General features: G+C 29.4%; 1 protein-coding gene across 1 annotated transcript in view; it reads left to right on the forward strand.

The window, feature by feature from the left end:
* Window positions 1–18,828, forward strand: part of LOC100210713 (tyrosine-protein phosphatase corkscrew) — a 52,084-nt gene that overhangs the window by 24,138 nt on the left and 9,118 nt on the right. The window contains exons 6-11 of the mRNA XM_065793860.1: window positions 4,710–4,809; window positions 5,206–5,285; window positions 8,248–8,419; window positions 8,594–8,694; window positions 13,926–14,083; window positions 18,092–18,159. Of these exons, the coding sequence (XP_065649932.1) occupies window positions 4,710–4,809; window positions 5,206–5,285; window positions 8,248–8,419; window positions 8,594–8,694; window positions 13,926–14,083; window positions 18,092–18,159 (679 nt within the window). The remainder of the gene's footprint in view (window positions 1–4,709; window positions 4,810–5,205; window positions 5,286–8,247; window positions 8,420–8,593; window positions 8,695–13,925; window positions 14,084–18,091; window positions 18,160–18,828) is intronic.

Below are 18,828 nucleotides of genomic sequence, written 5' to 3' on the forward strand. Positions count from 1 at the left end.
CTGTCCCAAACATTATGTGGCAGAAATAAGTGACCTCTTTTAGGTATGTAATTTTGTATCTCATTTATATTGATACCTAGCTCAGCTACCAGTGATAAAAGAATTTGGACCAAGGCTTGATTTCAATTCTGGCTGACACAACCATCTGAAAATAGGTGCAAATATTGCCAATATATTTTTAAATATAATCCACCACAAAAGAACATACTTCATTGGGACCTTTGTTAGCAACTCCTTCACAATAAGAATAAAATACTGATTTACTTTCAAAATAAGTATAAAATGATTTACCAGTTAACAGTTCATATATGCAAAACTTATATAGCCATAGTTAACATAGATCTCGTGGTAAAGGAGATGTGGAAGTGGCAAATTTTTCATAAAATCAAATGCAATCCCATACACATTTGAATTATTCTCGGTGTTTAGTTTCGATTTCCAGTATTTTTTTGTAAAATTTTTTTTTGAATTTTGTGGATCTGAATACTGCTAGATTTTTTTGAGTTGTCATTTATGTGTGGATTTTTTAGTCTAATCTTTAACTCTAATTTTAAGTAAAACTTATTTAACAGGATGATCTGAATATTTTTACAAGTTTTTTTTCTAAATAATGTGATGTGTCTTTTTTATAGTAGTGCACATATTTAACAGGAAATGACTCAGTATAATCCTTAATTAATGCATCACCAGATAATGTATTGCATTGTGATCCCTCAGGCTTATCTCTGTGAGCTATGGATTGCTCTTCTTTTTAAATAAAATGCATAAAGGTCTAACTCAAAGATATTCTGTGCATACTGCAAAAACCTTTCTTGCACACTTTTTTTCTAACACTGTTTATCTTAATGTAAAAACTTTTGCAAATATATAGACAGTATCAAAAATAGATAGTTAGTTTTGTAAAAATATATATTTCAAAAGTGTAATTATTCTAATCAGTTATTTGTTCTAAAATATCTTATTGAATGTCAAATCAGGTTATCCTGCTACTGGTAACATGTAACCCAGTACAACTTGCTTCATACCCTGCTACCTTGTAGGGTACATTTTTTTAGGCAAAAACTAGGAAACCCAATTCCAACTTAAAACACCCCCTGCCTTGAGACTCTTGGTTGAGTAAAGGCTTGAGATTGTGTCTCCATAAAAATACTCATCTAAGACAGTTATTAAATGCATCTGGATACTGTCTTGTAGAAGGCCTCCTAGGCAAAGACTTAAGGGGTAAACAGATTCTATCTTTTGACCAACCTTGCATCCCTTTTTTGTCTATTAGGTTGGTGTAGATGTATTTATAATACATTGTTTCCAGTTTAGGATCTTGAATGCTGGATCTTCTTGACTCAATGCTTGGGTTTTGCCTGTGTCTCTGTTTTTATGACTAGGCAGCTCATTCTATTATCTTCTAATGAGGGTACAGCTCTAAAACTCAGTTTTATGGTTCTGAGGCAGGCTGGTAGTTAGGTTTCCCGAACTCTGTGGTAGCTCTCAGAGAAACTGATTCCATCAACAGCTGTAAATATCAGAGTATTAACAGTGCCATATTGCTCATGGATGGTGTCCCTGTTTGTACTTTTGGTGTGCATTGTTGAGGCCATATTCAGAACTCTTTGTCACAGCTAAGGGTTTATTAGTTGTATTGAGGCAATTGCTTGGAATATTAAAAAGTGTACTGAGTACTATCTGTGCTTTGAGTCAAATTCTTTAGCAAATTTATAAATGTCCAACGTACCAAAAACTATAAAACACAAAAAACCATTGTCATCACCAAGTTTTCTAAATCTATCATTCACTAATATTATTTGAATTATATTTTTCTATAATTTTGAATAATATTGAATCTTATCTCTTGCAAAGTTCACCAGACCTAATTGCTCTTTGTGAGACTAATTTGAATGCTGGATCTTCTTGACTCAATGCTTGGGTTTTGCCTGTGTCTCTGTTTTTATGACTAGGCAGCTCATTCTATTATCTTCTAATGAGGGTACAGCTCTAAAACTCAGTTTTATGGTTCTGAGGCAGTCAGCTGTCTTATCTTGTGTTCTTAGTGTTTATGGTTAAGGCAATAGAGTGAAGTAATGCTTTCGTTTAGGACCACTTCACTCTATGGCCTTTCTCTTTGTTCTACATTGCTCTCTTTCATCTTGAGACAACACTCTTTTTGGTATTATTTCTGATCTAATTGACCAAGCCCTTTCTCTTTATCCTTCGGCCAATATCGTTGTTGGCGACTTTAATGCTCATCACACTGAATGGCCTGACTCTAGTGTCAGTGACTCTGCAGGCGTTAAGGTTTGTCTTTTTCAATCTCTAACAATCCGGATCATTTACCTTCTCTACTCGACTTATGTCTTATTTCTGATCCTAGTCAGTGCTCTGTTTCTTCACATTCACCCTTATTGCTTCTGATCACGGTCTGATCTCTCTAAAACTATTATCTCACTCTTCTCCATCATCAGAATCCCCTTAACATTGTATCTCTTACAACTACCTTAAATCTGACTGTGACTCTTTCTGTGATTTTTTTTGTTATGGTCCTTGGGTAGAAATCTTTTGTCTTTCTGCTGATAAATGTGCTTCTTACATAACTTCTTGGATTCAGGCTGGCATGGAATGCTTTATTTCCTCTCGACAATTCGAAGTCAAGCCTCTCTCTTCCCTGTGGCTTTCCTCTCATTGTGCTGCTGTAATTTCCAATCATGATCATTTCATATCTATCAGCAAAACAATTCTCTAGAAAACAGATATCTGTTTACTACTTCTAAAAACCATTGTAAACAAGTTTTGTCTAATGCCAAAGCCCTTTTGTAACTTCAGGGGTTCCTCAAGGTTCTATCCTTGGCTCTATATTTTTTTAAATCTGCATTAACAATCTCCCAGAAATTCTCACACCTAAGATGGCATCGTTCGCTGATGATACTTTCATTTATTCCTGTCTTGATAAGAAGCCAGCACTCTTTGATTGCTTGGAGGGGGCATTTGAGCTTGTAAATGATCTCACTTCTGCTACAGCATGGGGCTCTCATTAGCTGGTGAACTTTAACTCAGATAAAACTCAATTTTTTTCAGCTAATCATAATTAATAATCTAGATCTTCCTATATTTATGAACACTAATTTATTCAATGAATCATATGCTCTTCATCTTCTAGGATTAACTTTACTTCTGATCTTTCTTGGATACCATATATTAAATCCTTTGCAAAATTAGCAAAATCTAGAAAGGTACACTACCTTTCTAGATTTTGCTAATTTTGCAAAAGATTTAATATATGGTATCCAAGTCTCTTTATCATACTTGCCACTTTCTTACTTAGGATTCTATTCTTTTTTCCTTATAAATCTGAAATCTGTCTTTGTATGAAATACTATTGCCTTATCTTTCTTTTTTAGACAAGGTGCAAATATGCATTGTAAACATAGTTGTAAACCTGCTCTTTCAGCCAACCTTCAACCATTATCACATTGTTGTAATGTTGCTTCTTTTTCTCTTTTCTATAAATACTATAATGGGCACTGCTCTAAAAAGCTAGCATCTCTTATGCCATGTACTTAAATTCATTTTCGTGTTACTCATCATTTAATCAAGTCTCTTCCTTTAACTGAGGCTGTTCTTAAGTGCTCCAAACATTCTTTTTTGTTTAGTTTTTTTCCTCGAACATCAGTTCTTTGAAATTCGCTTCCTTCATCTTGTTTTCTTGATTCATATAATTTGCAATCTTTTAAGTTGTGTGTTAATCGTTATCTATAAATTTCTTTTCTAAAAATCTTTTTTCTTCCAGTAACTTCTAACTCTAATAGTGGTTGCTTGCAGCTTTGTTTGAAGTGAAGATATGAACAAAATAGTTAAATAAAAGAATGAATCTTTTAATTCATTTGATTTCTAAAAACACTATTGTGAAAATTTTTTTAAATAAAAATAATATTGTGTTTGAATTAAAACTTTTCTTTTATAGCTAGTTACTATAATGTGCTTATGATTTCAGAAATGTTCATAAAATTATAAAATATTTCATAAAAAGCCTACTTAGGTTTTATTGGGTTTTTTTAGGCAGATTTATTCAGTTTTGTTGGGCAGGTTTATTAAAATCAACTGCATGAACGAAGCATCTGTCCAGGACTAGTCCCATTTTCAAACAGACTTTGATTTTTATTTGGCTTAAAAGTTGATTGTGGTATATGACGATGTACTTTTTTCAAAGGAAATATGTAAAGCACTTCAATAAATAAAATGGCTCAAAAAAATTTAAATTTGAAAAAAGTGTAACATGTTTCATTTTTGAAATACCGGGTTCAATTGCCTTAAATCTTTTTTTTTTTAAGTTTTCTAAGTGTGCAACTGCATGTCTTCCTGACAAAGCCTATGTATGCGTTTATATGTATCAGTCTGGTTATATCAATTTGAATAAATCAAACTTTGTTACTATGAAGAATAAGTTGTATCTATAGTAACTAAGGGATTCCATTTTTTATTGCAGTTTTATTAATTTTTTTTGTATTTTGTATGTAAAACTGTTTACCATTTTAATATTTTGTATAGTCCAGCTAATATATCATTTTTGACATTTAGATTTTTATGTTGCTCTGATCACGAATTTTCTCAACTTTGCATTGCTGATACTTTTAAAAATATTTTTTATTAGTTTGAAATTAAAAATTAAAATTTTTTTTTAATAGCCTATAAAATAAAAAAAATGTATAATTTTTTCATAGCAACTTCAACGTTTTGATCAAAATGATGGAGTGTACACAACTAATGATGGTCTTTTGGAGGGGAATCGATGGAAGAATAGATATAAAAATATATTACCGTGTATGATTATTTGTTTACAAATTTTCAATGAGAAATTCTTTAAAAAAGATTTTTTTGAGAGTTTACTTGATTTTACTTTTTTTTTCACCATTTTTATTGATTTTACTAATGTTTTGTTTCACCATTTTTATTGATTTTACTAATGTTTTGTTTCACCAATTTTCTTGATTTTACTAATGTTTTGTTTCACCAATTTTCTTGATTTTACTAATGTTTTGTTTCACCATTTTTCTCGGTTTTACGAATGTTTTGTTTCACTATTTTTATTTTTTTAAAGATTTTTTGAGTGCTGAGTGTTTCTGTGAATTTTTTTGTTGCATGTTTAATAATCTTAAAATTATTTTTTAAATAAAATGTATGATGAATTAATATTCCTTATATCAAAATCTTTTTTAGATGATCATTCACGAGTGAGAATAAAAGGAAGTGATCTAAGTGATCCATCTAGAGATTACATTAATGCTAGTTATATCGATGTAAACATTTTTTTTAAAATTCAACTTCAGATTCATTTTTTTACATTTAAAAGTTATAATGACCAAAGATTATCTATTTGTCTATTAAAGATATACTTTATTTTACATGTTTTGATTTTTGTAAGTTCAAATAGGTTTGTAGCAATAAAAACTGATAAATATTAGTGAAAGCTGTTAAGAATGGTACAAAGTAGAGAAAAGTGAAAATAAGAAAAAGTGAATATATTAAAAATCTATTCGTTTAAAAAAAGATTTTTTTTAAACCAACAGATTTTTGAACTTATGTAAAAAAAAAAACATTTATAAAAAACATGGTTTTTTATGTTGCAACTTATTTGGATTTAGATTGACAGTGAACAAAAAAAATTTCAGATACTTTTGTTTTAAAAATAAAATAAAATTTTTTTTATATCTTTTTAGCTTAAAACTTTAACTTGATACAGAAAAAATAAATAAATCCCTGGAAAGTTTTGGTTTTGTTTACGCTTACTTATTTTTAATGACGCATTTCTTTGTAATTCTACAAAAAATAGGGTTTTTAAGTTGATTACTTGCGTTGATTTTTCAAACTTTTTTTCAAAATAGAGTCTTTATAGCAGTTTATTTATGTTGATTTTTTAAACTTTTTTTTTTCAAATAAAATAGCTACTAGTTAACTTTATTTTTTTTAATTTTTGGGATAACTCTAGTTTTTATAGTTAAGTGGTTATAGAATAGGTCCAAAAATTTTTGATATTAAGATGGAATAGATAATTTATCCATTCCATTTTCCTGTTTATCTATTATTGATAGTTTATCTATTCCATCTATTCCATATTCCTATCAAAAATTGCTGAACCTATTCTTTAACCACTTAAAACAATTACATAATAAAACTTTATTTAAAATAGAACCAACAATTAAAACATTGTTACCATAAAAAATTTTAGTTCATTTAGCTTAGCATTAAAGTTATATATAGTTTTTTCATTCAATATGTTCTTTTTAATAAAACTTTGTGAGAGAAATAAATTTTATTGTATTCAATTGGAGAAAACATGTTATGAATGAAAATCACTGCATTATATTATGAAATTTATAAAAGCAAAACTATTCTCTACCATAGATTATTTTTGCAAATAGTGAAAAAACACTATTTGCATGTTTGCTCCTTATTTATCTAAAAAAGTTTGCAATGTACTCAAATGAAATTAAAAGTTTTTTTCTCTTTTATATAATTATCATCTAAATTTATTACCAAGTGTAAATGTATTTGTAATATTTAATTTGTAAAATTATTTGTGATATATTCAGTAATAAATTTATACATATAAACTCATTAACATACATAATGACATATGCTAATCAGGGTTGATAGGTTTAAACCAAATGGTTTAAACCAATAGAAAAAATATCAATTTAAACCAAACTAATTTTTTGTTGAAAATATTAAAACCAATTGGAGTTGCTCTAGATAAGTTGCAAAGAGATCAAACAAAAATAAGGGACACTGTTTAAATTTTTAAAGAGCTGATAAACATGTTAACAATTTTATGTCTTTACCTGTCAGTGATGCTCATTTCTTTGCAAACACGCTAGATCCTAGATATTTTGTATTTATTCTTTCTGAAAATGAAAATGAAGCTGCAATGACCTTTGCAGATAAAGAATTTAAGAACTTGTTACCATTAATATTCAAGTTGAAAGCCAAATCTGCTCGATTCGATAAAAGCTATTTGTATAGTGAATTTGTTTTAAAAAATATATCATCAATAGGTGATACATTTTTTAAAACAGTGGTAGAAATCTCTAAAATTTTTAAACTGCACCATTATCATGGATATTGAAGGTTTGTTCAATGCACCATTGCTGAAATTATTAGAATTTTTTCGACTTTTGGGCTTGTTCATTCCAAGTAAAACCATGTTTTTTTTTAAAAAAAATCTATGGTTTTAGGATTTTTTTTAAAAGAATGGTTTTTTTGCAACCCTGATGCAAATAATAAATAATGATAAATACAACAATAATAGTAGTATATAAATGTAAATGTTTTATTAAATTAAAACTTTATGTTTTTTAGTGGCCTTTTTTATCAAACTTTTTTTGAGTGGCCTTTACCTAATGTTCTGCTTAAGTGTGATGTCAATGAGTTTTTTTATTGGTATTGATAGGAAATCTTTTTATTTGACTGATCCATTTTTTTAATTGCTTGCATTCGACAGTGTTTTAAACACATTCAAATCATATTCTAACTTGTATTTAAATCTTGCTCTCACTTCTTGTGGACATTTACGCACTTTTTTATTCATTCAATGGTGCAATTTAAACTTTTTATTCATTCAATGGTGCAATTTAAACTTTTTTTAATATAATTTAAAATGTAAAAAAAATTTAACATAACTAAAATACTGAATGCATTGCATGCACATTGTTCTTCATTTAACAATATATAAAAAAATGGTCATTAAAAGTAAAAAAATACTTATTAAAATTCTTGCAATATTGTATAAATTTCTTGCGAATTTGGTTTGAGAAATCAATCGATCAACTTTTTATTATTTTTATCTTTTTTAATTATTTTACATTTAATGTAATTTAATCTTACATTAAATATAAAGTAATTTTACATTTAATGTAAAATTACTTTACATTTAACATAAGAGTATGTTAAAAAGTTTCAAAAAAAAAAGCTTTAGTCTTCTAAACTTTTTTCCCTGAAAAGAGTTTCTTTTTAAAAGGCTAATAAAGATCTCGATAGAAATATAAATCTGAACTGTTGAAAATTTTTATTATGTTTTCTGATCCAATAATAAACAATTTATTTTTCAATTCAATTCACTTTGATTCAAAATTTTTGTAAGTAAATATCTTGGGTTGTATTAAGTATATAATCCATAAACAGTTTAAAAGATTTAAACTTAATAACAAAGTATTAGATTTCATTTTTGCTAAAACTTGCTGAATACTCAATATATTTTTCTAGGTTGAACTAAAAACTTGGAAAGTAAAATACATTGCTGCACAAGGTTGTCTAAATTCTACAATGAACAGTTTTTGGGATATGGTTTACCAACACAACAGCTATATAATTGTCATGCTTACAAATGAAATGGAAGGAGACAAAAACAAATGCGCAAAGTACTGGCCTGATTTAGGTTAGCCACTATTTGAAGTTGATTGTTTACGAGTATTTCAATGAATTTTTTTTATTTAAATAAATTTAATTTTGTTACATTTTAATAAATAGTTTAAAAAATTCAATATAGAGGCTTGTTTTTATTACTAATCTTTATAAATTTACTTTTATATTGATTTTTTTTTGTTTTTAGGTTTATCATCAGAGTATGGAAAAATTGTAGTTGATAATATGTTGGAACATCAAAATAAACACTTTGTTATGCGCGAATTAAGAGTTTATCATACCGATAAAGTAATATTTTTTTAACTAATTTAAAATGCATGAGATAAAAGAAAATTTTAGGTTTCTGAAATCTAATAGTCAATCTGTTTTTTTAATCTCTCAAAAATTTTATAGAAAATGTTTTGATTTAGTATCAAACCTCTAGTCAATGGTACTATAGTGTATATCTGTGTATATACAGCGACTATTTTAGTGACTTTAATCATTCTGGTTTTTTTGAAGAAAAAAAACCCCGAAAAATATGAAGTATAATAAAAAAATAATTTCTGCTCCAACCCAAGCCCTTAGTTGGGTTGTAGCTGTACTTGTTTGTTCTACCTAGATAGCCAGTAGATTTATGTACTAGAACCCTAATGCGCATATATCTGTGTGTCTATATATATATATATATATATATATATATATATATATATATCTACCACTCTCTTATTTTTGTGTTTCTATATATATAGATATATATATATATATATATATATATATATATATATATATATATATATATACATATATATATATATATGTATATATATATATATATATATATATACAGTATCGGACAAAACGAGTGCAACCAAATAATACTAATTTAGTTTCTTTATATAAAAGTGCTGCATTTTTTCAATTTAGAGAAATAACTGTGTAACTGTTTAGAGACAAAATTCTTCAAGTTTTATTCATCACAAAGTTCATTATTTGTACACGAAAATTAATAAATTAATCAAAAGTATTAAAAAAAGTTGATTTCCTTCTGGACAAAACAAGTGCAACTCGACAAAATGTTGACCAAGCTGTATTTCGCTATAAATATTTTGTGGCGAATCCTTTGTTGTCGATCACAGTCTTGCATCTTCGAGGCATAGATTTGATCAGGTGATCAATAAAACTTTGTGGAATCGCTGCCCAGGCCTTTTGGATTTGTTCAAACAGTTGATCCTTATTACGAACACCTTCACAATTAATTCTGCGGTTGACGATCTCCCACAGGTTATCTCTAGGGTTGACATCCAGAGATTGGGGCGGCCAATCCATCACCAATAGGTGGTTGTCTTGAAACCACTGCTTGACTACTTTTGCAGTGTGTTTCGGATCGTTGTCTTGCTGAAAAACCCATTTTATTGGCATTCAGCATTCCATTCAGCATGAGATAACATAACATCTTTCAACGTAAATTGAGGCGTTTTCCGGCCGGTCAACGTACACGGCAAATGCCATCGCTCCTAATGATGTTGAACTTCGATTCATCACTGAACAGGACAGTTCGCCATTTTTGCACATTCCAGTAAATATGAGATATAGCTAACAGGAGTCTTTTCTTCTGGTTTTTTAGTGAAATCAGCGGTTTCTTTGCAGGGCATCGAGAAAACAATCCGGCTTCAACAGCACGTCGTTTGATTGTTCGGTCCGATACAGGCAGCTCTAATTGCTTTTGTATCTTGACTGATGATATCCAGGGATCCTTCTTGACGGATCTGACGATCATAGAATCCTCTCTAGAAGTGGTGGAACGCGGTCTTCCACCTTTGTTATCTGCTGCCAACTTCCCGTAGAACGAGATTTGGAACATAGTCTTGATACGGTCCATTTTTTCACGCGATATTTATCACAAATACTTTTTTGTGACATTCCACTTACGTAATCGCCAATAATTTTCTTTCTTAGTTCCAATCCAAGACTGTCGGGAGCCATTTTTGCACTTAAAGTCATAAAAATAATAAAAATAAATAATCACGCTTCTCAAGGCTTACCCTGTTACATTTACCTTGAGATGATACAATAATGCTCTGTGGAACACAACGTCTTGGTTAGATGTGGACTGTATTGATGTAATGAAACACTTGTTGTATTTCACTTCTTGTATTGATGTTCTTTGATAAAACACTTTGATAAAACTCACTTCGATAAACTGTCTTGATAATACTGACTGATTGACTTCCATATACTGGCTGAATTACATGTCGATTTACATGTCTCTTATATAGTAAAATGAACCTGTGTGAACCTGATCTGGAAGATTCTAGATGCTTCTTTTCGATGCTTTTGGAAGCTTCTGGATGCGTCTGGATGCTTCTGAATGTTTCTGGATATTTCTGGATGCTACTGGATGCTTCCAGATGCTTCTTCTGGAAACTTCTGGAAGCTTCTGCATGCTTCTGGAAACTTCTGGATACTTCCTTTAATTATTAAAAAACTTCCGTGACGTTGACACGGACCAGACTTAAAAAAATAAAACAAACCAAAAAAGTTGCACTTGTTTTGTCCGCTGCAAAATGGCACTTATCAACGAAATTCTGCCTGTGTGCTGTCACCTGTCAGCTGATTGCTCATGTCATGGCATGCTATGACTCCAGACTCCTGAACTGTTTGCTGTGATAGTATAGTTCGTTTCGTTTTTAAGACGTAAAATTAGGAACACTTTTTAGCATTGTTCGATGTTGGTTGCAAATGTTTTGTCCAATACTGTATATATTACAAAATAGAGTGCTCATTGTTTTTAAAAGAAGAGAGCAATAATGAATAAGTAGAAAATTACTTATCAAACTTTTTTTATTTTACACAGTGTTTCATCAATAAAGACTCATCAGAAATGAATGATTACGTTAATAACGTCAATTTATACCAAAAATAAAATTACAGTAAGACATAAATGTTTTAACTGCTGTAATATTTCACACATTTATGGAATATGTTGACAGTATTGTAAAAAGAATTATTAAGAATTGTTAACTTTTGCTTTTTTCAAAAATATATTTTTAAAGCAGGAATTATTATTATTATCATTATTTTTTGAGCTTACTTATTTTTATAGCTTTTGAAAGAAAATTAATAATCTTAAATTACTTAATTAACTTGATGAGAAACAAAAAATAATGATTTTCATGCCTGCATTTAGAAATCAATTCCAATTTTTTATTCAATAAATATTCTCAGTTTGCATGTGTAATTAATTCAAGTTTTTCTTGTAGACATAATATGCATTTTTTATAAATATTATATGCTGGTACTGCTTTGAGGATTAACAAATTCAATATAATATGAGCAGCCGTGTTGCAGTGGTAGAGCACTTGCATCAGAAACATAGAATTTGTGGTTTAAACCCCACCTCTGGGCAAGCTTTGCGACAACGGTTAGGAAGGAGGTGTGATAGTCAGATAGAGAAAGAGAAGCAACACATGGTCATAGTGTCGCTTCTCTTTCTCTTTTCTATAAATACTATAATGGGTACTGCTCTAAAGAACTAGTGTCTCTTGTGTCATCTACTAAAATTCATTCTTGTGTTACTTGTCATTCAATTAAGTCTCATTCTTTTACTGTGACTTTTTTTGAAAATCTTATTCGTCTAGTTTTTTTCCTCAAATATCAGTCCTTTCAAATTTGCTTCATTCATCTTTTTTTCCTGATTCATATAATTTGCAATCTTTTAGGTCGTCTGTTAATCGTTATCTTGCTCTATAAAATTCATCTTTTCTCTTCCAGTAACTTCCAACTCTAATCGTGGTTTCTTGCATCCTTGTTGAAAGTGATGAAGAAAAAATGTTGTTAAAGAAGATGTTTGAAGAAAAAAAATTTCTTTGAAAATAAAGCTGTTGAGAAAAAAAAAAATTTTCTAATTGTATCTAGCTGTGGACCAGATTTTTTACACATTACTATTACTTCTTTTTATAATAGTGTTGTGTGAATTCTTTTATAATAGTGTCAACATATTTCACAAATATGTGAAATATTACAGTATTTAAAACATTTATGACCTCTTGAAGCTGAAGATGCCAGGAAAAACCAAGAAGTGGTTGCTTCAACTTTACTGTCAGAACATTCTTCAAGTTCTTCTGCTTCTGAAACTGAGTTTGTATCTGATGATGAACTTTTCAGTGTTTCCAGGCAACTCACTCAGCTCCAAAATGGGCAAGTTTAAAGTTTGGCATGCTGGTCTTCTCCATAAGCTTTCTTCTTATGGTGTATCCGGCAGCATCTTTAAGATCATTGAATCCTTCCTTTCCAATCGTAGCATAAAAGTTGTCCTCGATGGACAACACTCTTCTTCTTATTCTGTAACTTCAGGGGTTCCTCAAGGTTCTATCCTTGGCCCTATACTCTTTTAAATTTACATTAACGATCTTCCAGATATTCTCACATCTAAGGTGGCATTGTTTGCTGATGATACTACCATTTATTCTATTAATTTGCAATCTTTTAAATCGTCCGTCAATCGTTTTATCTTGCTCTACAATCTTCATCTTTTCTCTTACAGTAACTTCCAACTTTAATTAGTGGCTGCTTGCAGCCTTGTTGGAAGCGAAGATGTTTAAAAAAAAAAAAAAATTCTCATCTTTTCAACCTTCTCATCGACAACGGAGCAGAGAAGGCTCAAGTTTTTCTCTCGATGCCACCCGACCTTTGGCAAATGGATCTAATTTATATTCAGTTAACATAAAATAGAGCAATCTGTCCATTTGCCTTGTTGATGTACTTTGAAATAATTGTTTGCTTTTTTGGCATTAATATGGCAATTGCCTTTTTTATGACATTGCAATTGCATCGATTTTGTTGCATGTAATAAGCAATAGCTTGAGATTTACTCATTGTTGTAATCACTATTCTGCCAACAGCCGCAACATTTACAATATTCCTTATAAAGGTTATTTTTTAACAAATTGCAAAACATTACTTTTTTTCATTTTTTTTCCCCTAGGAATATTTTTTACTTTGTAATTTTCACTTGATCCTGATTTAGATATCAATCAGCTTCAAATGTTTAATCAAAGCAGTGATGCAAAAAATTTCCATTTTGGATAGTGTTCTGCAACTTTTATCCAGTTTTTTTTTTCTTTTTTCTTTTTCAGTGATGGATTATTAATACTGAAAAAAAAATATAGACTGCTTGTATTTTAATTAGGTTTTTCATCCAGATACTCTTTATCTTTAGTATTGCAGTATAATTTATTTTGCGTGAAATATATATTGCATCTAAAATTTAAGTATGAAGTTAAATAGTTTTCTCTCAGGTTACTTTAACAATTTTCAGCCTTTGAAAAGTTCTAGTTTGTTCTTTTTTTGAGAATTTATAGGATTTGAGGAAATCCTATAAATCTTTAAAAAGCTCTTAAATGTTTTAGAGATTGTGAGACTAATTGTAATCTTTTGCTGAAAAAGGTTGTCAAAAAATTAGAAGTTTTTATTATTTTTAATTCATACTTTTTTTATAATACTTTAATTGCTTAATGGATTTAACAAAATGTTAACAGGCAAAGAAACCACCCCATATGGTTTACCAGTATCACTTCACAGATTGGCCTGATCATGATGCGCCTGCTGATCAAGGAATAGTTTTAGGATTTCTTAACGAGGTTCACACAAAGCACAGTCAATGTGGTAGAAATGCTCCTATTGTAGTTCATTGCAGGTATTATTTTAATAATTCCTTTTTTTAAATTTTTTTTTAGGTACGATTTGTTTAAAATTCTTTTTGAAATGATCTTTTTTTAATCTTAAAAAAAGTTACATTTAATAAAATGCAGTGTGTTAACTTGCTTAACACACTGCTGTGTTAACTTGCTCTATTTAGTCTGACACTTTCCAACTATATGTAATAAGTTTCATAATTACTTATAATCTTTTAAAACGTGCGATAATAGTAGCATTAAAAAAAATTAGGTTTTGAGACACTGAATGCTTGATTTTCTCATTGAATACTTACATTTATTTAGTAGCTTTTATTTCTATTATACATTTACTTAGTAGCTTGTTGCCTATTTTGTATTATAAATCTGAATTGGTTCAGCATGGAGTTGATGAGATCTTGGCAATGTTTTCCCAAGCATTCTGAACATCTTTTCAGTTTTTGCTGATTTTTTTATTTTTTTTTAGAAACTGCCTCTTTGACATTAGTGCAAAGGCTTTTGATGGGGTTGAGATTTAAGGACTGTGCAGACCATAACTTTAATCCCCTCCTGCGCAAACCAGTTTTTTTACCCTACTACTGCTATATTTTGGATATTGTCTTACATGAAAATTTATTTTAGTGGCATATCCTTTTCTGCTTAGGCATGCATAATAATTTGTAAATTATGCATTATAATGTGCAAATCCATTTTAGTGGCATATGCTCCTCTGCTTAGGCATGCATAATAATTTGTAAAATAACCTGCATTCACGTAACCAAAATAAAACAATTTTGCTTTCATCAAACCACAAAATGTTCTGACATTTTAAAGCAGACCATTTTTAAAGTACTTTTGCAAAATGTATTTTTGCTATAATTGTTTTTTTTAAAAAGGGAATTTTCCTCAGAAATCTGGCAAATAATTTGCCTGTATTGTTTTGAAAAAAATTCTTTAATTTAAACCATCTTTAATTGGTGGTATGTCACAAAAGGATCAGCAACAGCAACATGTTTTATTAATCAATCAGTATGCTCAATTTTTTGGTTGTTTCATCAACATTTTTGTTGATGAAACAAAGGGCAACAAACTTCGCAACTGCTTGACAAGTTTTTAAAAAAATCACCTCACTTTTAACTTTTTTATTATCATTGTGGCTTCTGAAAGCCCTTGCTCAAGACATCATCCTGTATAAGCTTTACAATCCCATGCAAACGACCAGTATTTACTGCAGTCGTGTCGCAGATTATCATGCAAATATTTTCCCAAGCATAGTATTCATCAATTAGCTGATGTAGTTCCTTGTGAATGGCCGTGGCAGAACCACTCTCACATTTAAGAATATCGAGTTTGATTTCGGTTGTCAAATTTTTCAGCAGAACGACTTGATACTCTTCCCCTTGCATTCTTTTACCATCAAACTGGAGACAATAGGGATCTTTGCTTTGAAGTTTTTGAACAATTTTGGTTTTCATTTTCTGTCCTTCAGAGATTACTCGTTTACAGACACCCGCCTGACTTGGAACTGGCACATCATGACCATGTTCAGCAATTGTTGCAAGAACGTCATGTGCTTTATGTGTACAAATGTTGTTTTTCAGTACCAGTAAACCCGCTGTTGTAGTGCTTGATCTTTGGTATTTCGATTTGCATTCAGGAGAAGATGACGTGTAAGAAGAGGTTGGCAACTTGGGTGAAGAATCAGAGGTTTCAGAATCCGAAGATTCTGAGTCACTTTCATGTGTTTGTGTGGGTTGGGATTGAGAAGAGCTGGCTTAAGGTTGAGTTGTTGATAGTTGGATTCGTTTTCATGGGTGGATTGATTCCAAAGGGGCTTGTTTGACCATTGAATAACCAATCTTTCCTCCACTCTTAACTTGCCTCTGGTAGAGCTCTTTATCCTCTGTGCTTTTCCATTCTTCATTAACGTTAGTGACATCAAATAACTGAGAAAGTGTTGCAGTAAATTTATCAGACGGTTTCTTTTTGTTTTTGTCATATAGATCAATCAGACTATTGAGCTTCTTTCTGATGAGTGCGCTAGATAATAGTGGAAAGTCTAGAATTTCCCTCCAGAGCAATTCTATATCCGTAATCATAATTTTGATTCGATCCAGTCGCTGTTTTTCGCTGTTGAACAGAAAAGTGAAGTTTCCAAGAATTTGTCGGCATCCGTGTGAGATTAGTTAGCTTTTCAACTGATGGAATACTTGGATCCCTTTTCTGTTTAGAAAAGGAGGGTAGATTCTTCATCCAAATATACCTGTTTGACTTTACACTGTTGCTGGAATTTCTATAAGACATTTCATTGAAAATCTTGCACTGAAAACAAAAATATTCAAACGAGTTCACACTTCACACGGTATAGCTGGGATCAAAACAAAGATAATAAACAACATCTATTAACAAACTATTAAACTAACAAGCATCTGTAAATGTCTTGTTTATAAACAAATGGAAACAGCTGACTGGAATGTGCTTAAAAGCAGTATAGAATGTCATATAAAAAGTCAATGTGAAATTGAAACCGATAGTCAAGCTGTGCAATGTGTGCACACAAAAAATAAAAAGGTGGGGGAACTTTTTTCAATTTTTTTAAAAATTGATGTTGCTACTGTCATCTATCTACAATTGTTCCTCTAATGTAAAGGGTTTCAGTTTCGTAACGAAAAATAATGATAATGGTTATTACCCTAATATATGTATATATATATATATATATATATATATATATATATATATATATATATATATATATATATATATATATATATATATATATAAACTGAATATTATATATATATATATATATATATATATATATATATATATAAATAAACTGAATATTACATCCCAAATGTTAACAGGAAGCCTAAATAAAATTAAAAGTTTAGGTAAAAAAATTGATATTGGCAAACAACATTGGAACTACATAGACTACAAACAGCAAGTAGTCTGGCAATTAGGTAGTAAAATAGAACACTTACTGTTGCTTAATCGCTAGTAAACGCATTTTTTATTAGGTTGAATTTTAATAAAGCCAGTTAATTTTTATGTGCTAATATGTTGTTGTGAAGCCAATATCATTGATTAATTAGACACCCTAAGCAGTGCTTTATGAGGCATTGTATTTGTCTTTGCTATTCACATTGGTTAACAAATTTATCTATCTAAATAATAATATGTAAATATAAAAATATCAAACACTGTGAGGTGGAATCATTATGTGAATATTTTTTTTATTTTTTTTTATTTTTAATTTTTATGTTAATTCGCCTACCTTAGGCCAAATAGGCCACTACAGTCAAGGAGACTACTTTAGTTGTGGTTATGGCTCTCTCTCAACTCTTTAAATCTGAAGCATGAACTTTGACAAACAAGGCTGCTGCGCCAAGAAACAAGAACATTGATAAAGAAATAAAGATAGTAAATTATGACATGACACAAAGTCATTTACCTAAAACAACAATTAAAGACAATTCCTGAAATTCACATCCCCAGTATGGAAACAATACAATACAAAAGGTGTTTCAAATAACAAAAGCTATCAATTAATTATCTTATATATATAAAAAAGTTATCAATTAATCTACATTTTGCTACATTTACTTTAAAAAAGGCATTTACCATATGAAATAAAACTTATATTAATTGTGAAAATCTAACCAACAATAAGCAACTTCAAAGCAATAAAATATTTTACATATTAAATAATATTTCCTATTATCCAAATCCAAAATGAGTGAAATTTAGCATACAGTATGCAGACCAGCTGCAAATAATACACTAATTAATGTTGTTTCTTTATGTTGATATCAATCTTAATTATTTTGTCTATTTTTTAAATCATTATGGCATTATTTTTAATATCATGATATTAAATATAACATTCAGAATTATGTTTGTTATTATAATAAATATGTAACTATACTTAAAGCTAACAGTTAATTATACTATTATAATTATATTTAATTAATTTTTTATCTTTTTAAAAAAAGAATTGAACTTTTATTTTTTGTTTTTGTTACTAGTGCTGGTATTGGGCGTACTGGAACAGTTATTGTTATTGATATACTAATGCATTTGCTTGATGAGCAAGGTAAGTCAATAAAGTCATTGATCAAAAGAAATAAATGATTTTTAAGATTTTTTTCACTTGGCATGGAATTACCTTTTTTTTTATATTCATTTAAAAGTTTTTATTTGATAGAACAAAGAAATAGTTTTGAAAAGTTGAAGGTTTTATGATTGAGGAAAACATGAAGAACAATTATTTGTTTATTAGCAGAGTCCTTGATTTTAATACAGATATGATATAGATAAAATATTATATAGATAAGATATGATATAGATAAAATATGATATAAATAAGATATGATATAGATAAAATAAGATATAGATAAAATATTATATAGATAAAATATGATATAGATAAAATATGATATAGACATGTTTACTATTTTCACAACACACAAGCGGCAAGATGAAGAAAAAATTAGAAAGCTTATGAATTTTTTAAATAATGACTGTATTAATAAAAACATCAAGTTTTTAAATATTTGTAATGAAGATTCATTCTTTGTTTATATTTACAAATTGTTTGTAATTAAAATGAATATTTATAATAGAATTAAAATAAGTTAAATATAACATTCATAAATAAAAAATATGTTCGGTTAGTAGAGGTTGATTTAATTAAAACTGTGTTTAACAAAACATTTTTACAAAAAAGCGTTACAAATCGATGTTATATTAATTACAGCCCTCA

This window comes from Hydra vulgaris, chromosome 03 (genome assembly GCF_038396675.1).
Source record: "Hydra vulgaris chromosome 03, alternate assembly HydraT2T_AEP".
Lineage (NCBI taxonomy): Eukaryota > Metazoa > Cnidaria > Hydrozoa > Anthoathecata > Hydridae > Hydra > Hydra vulgaris.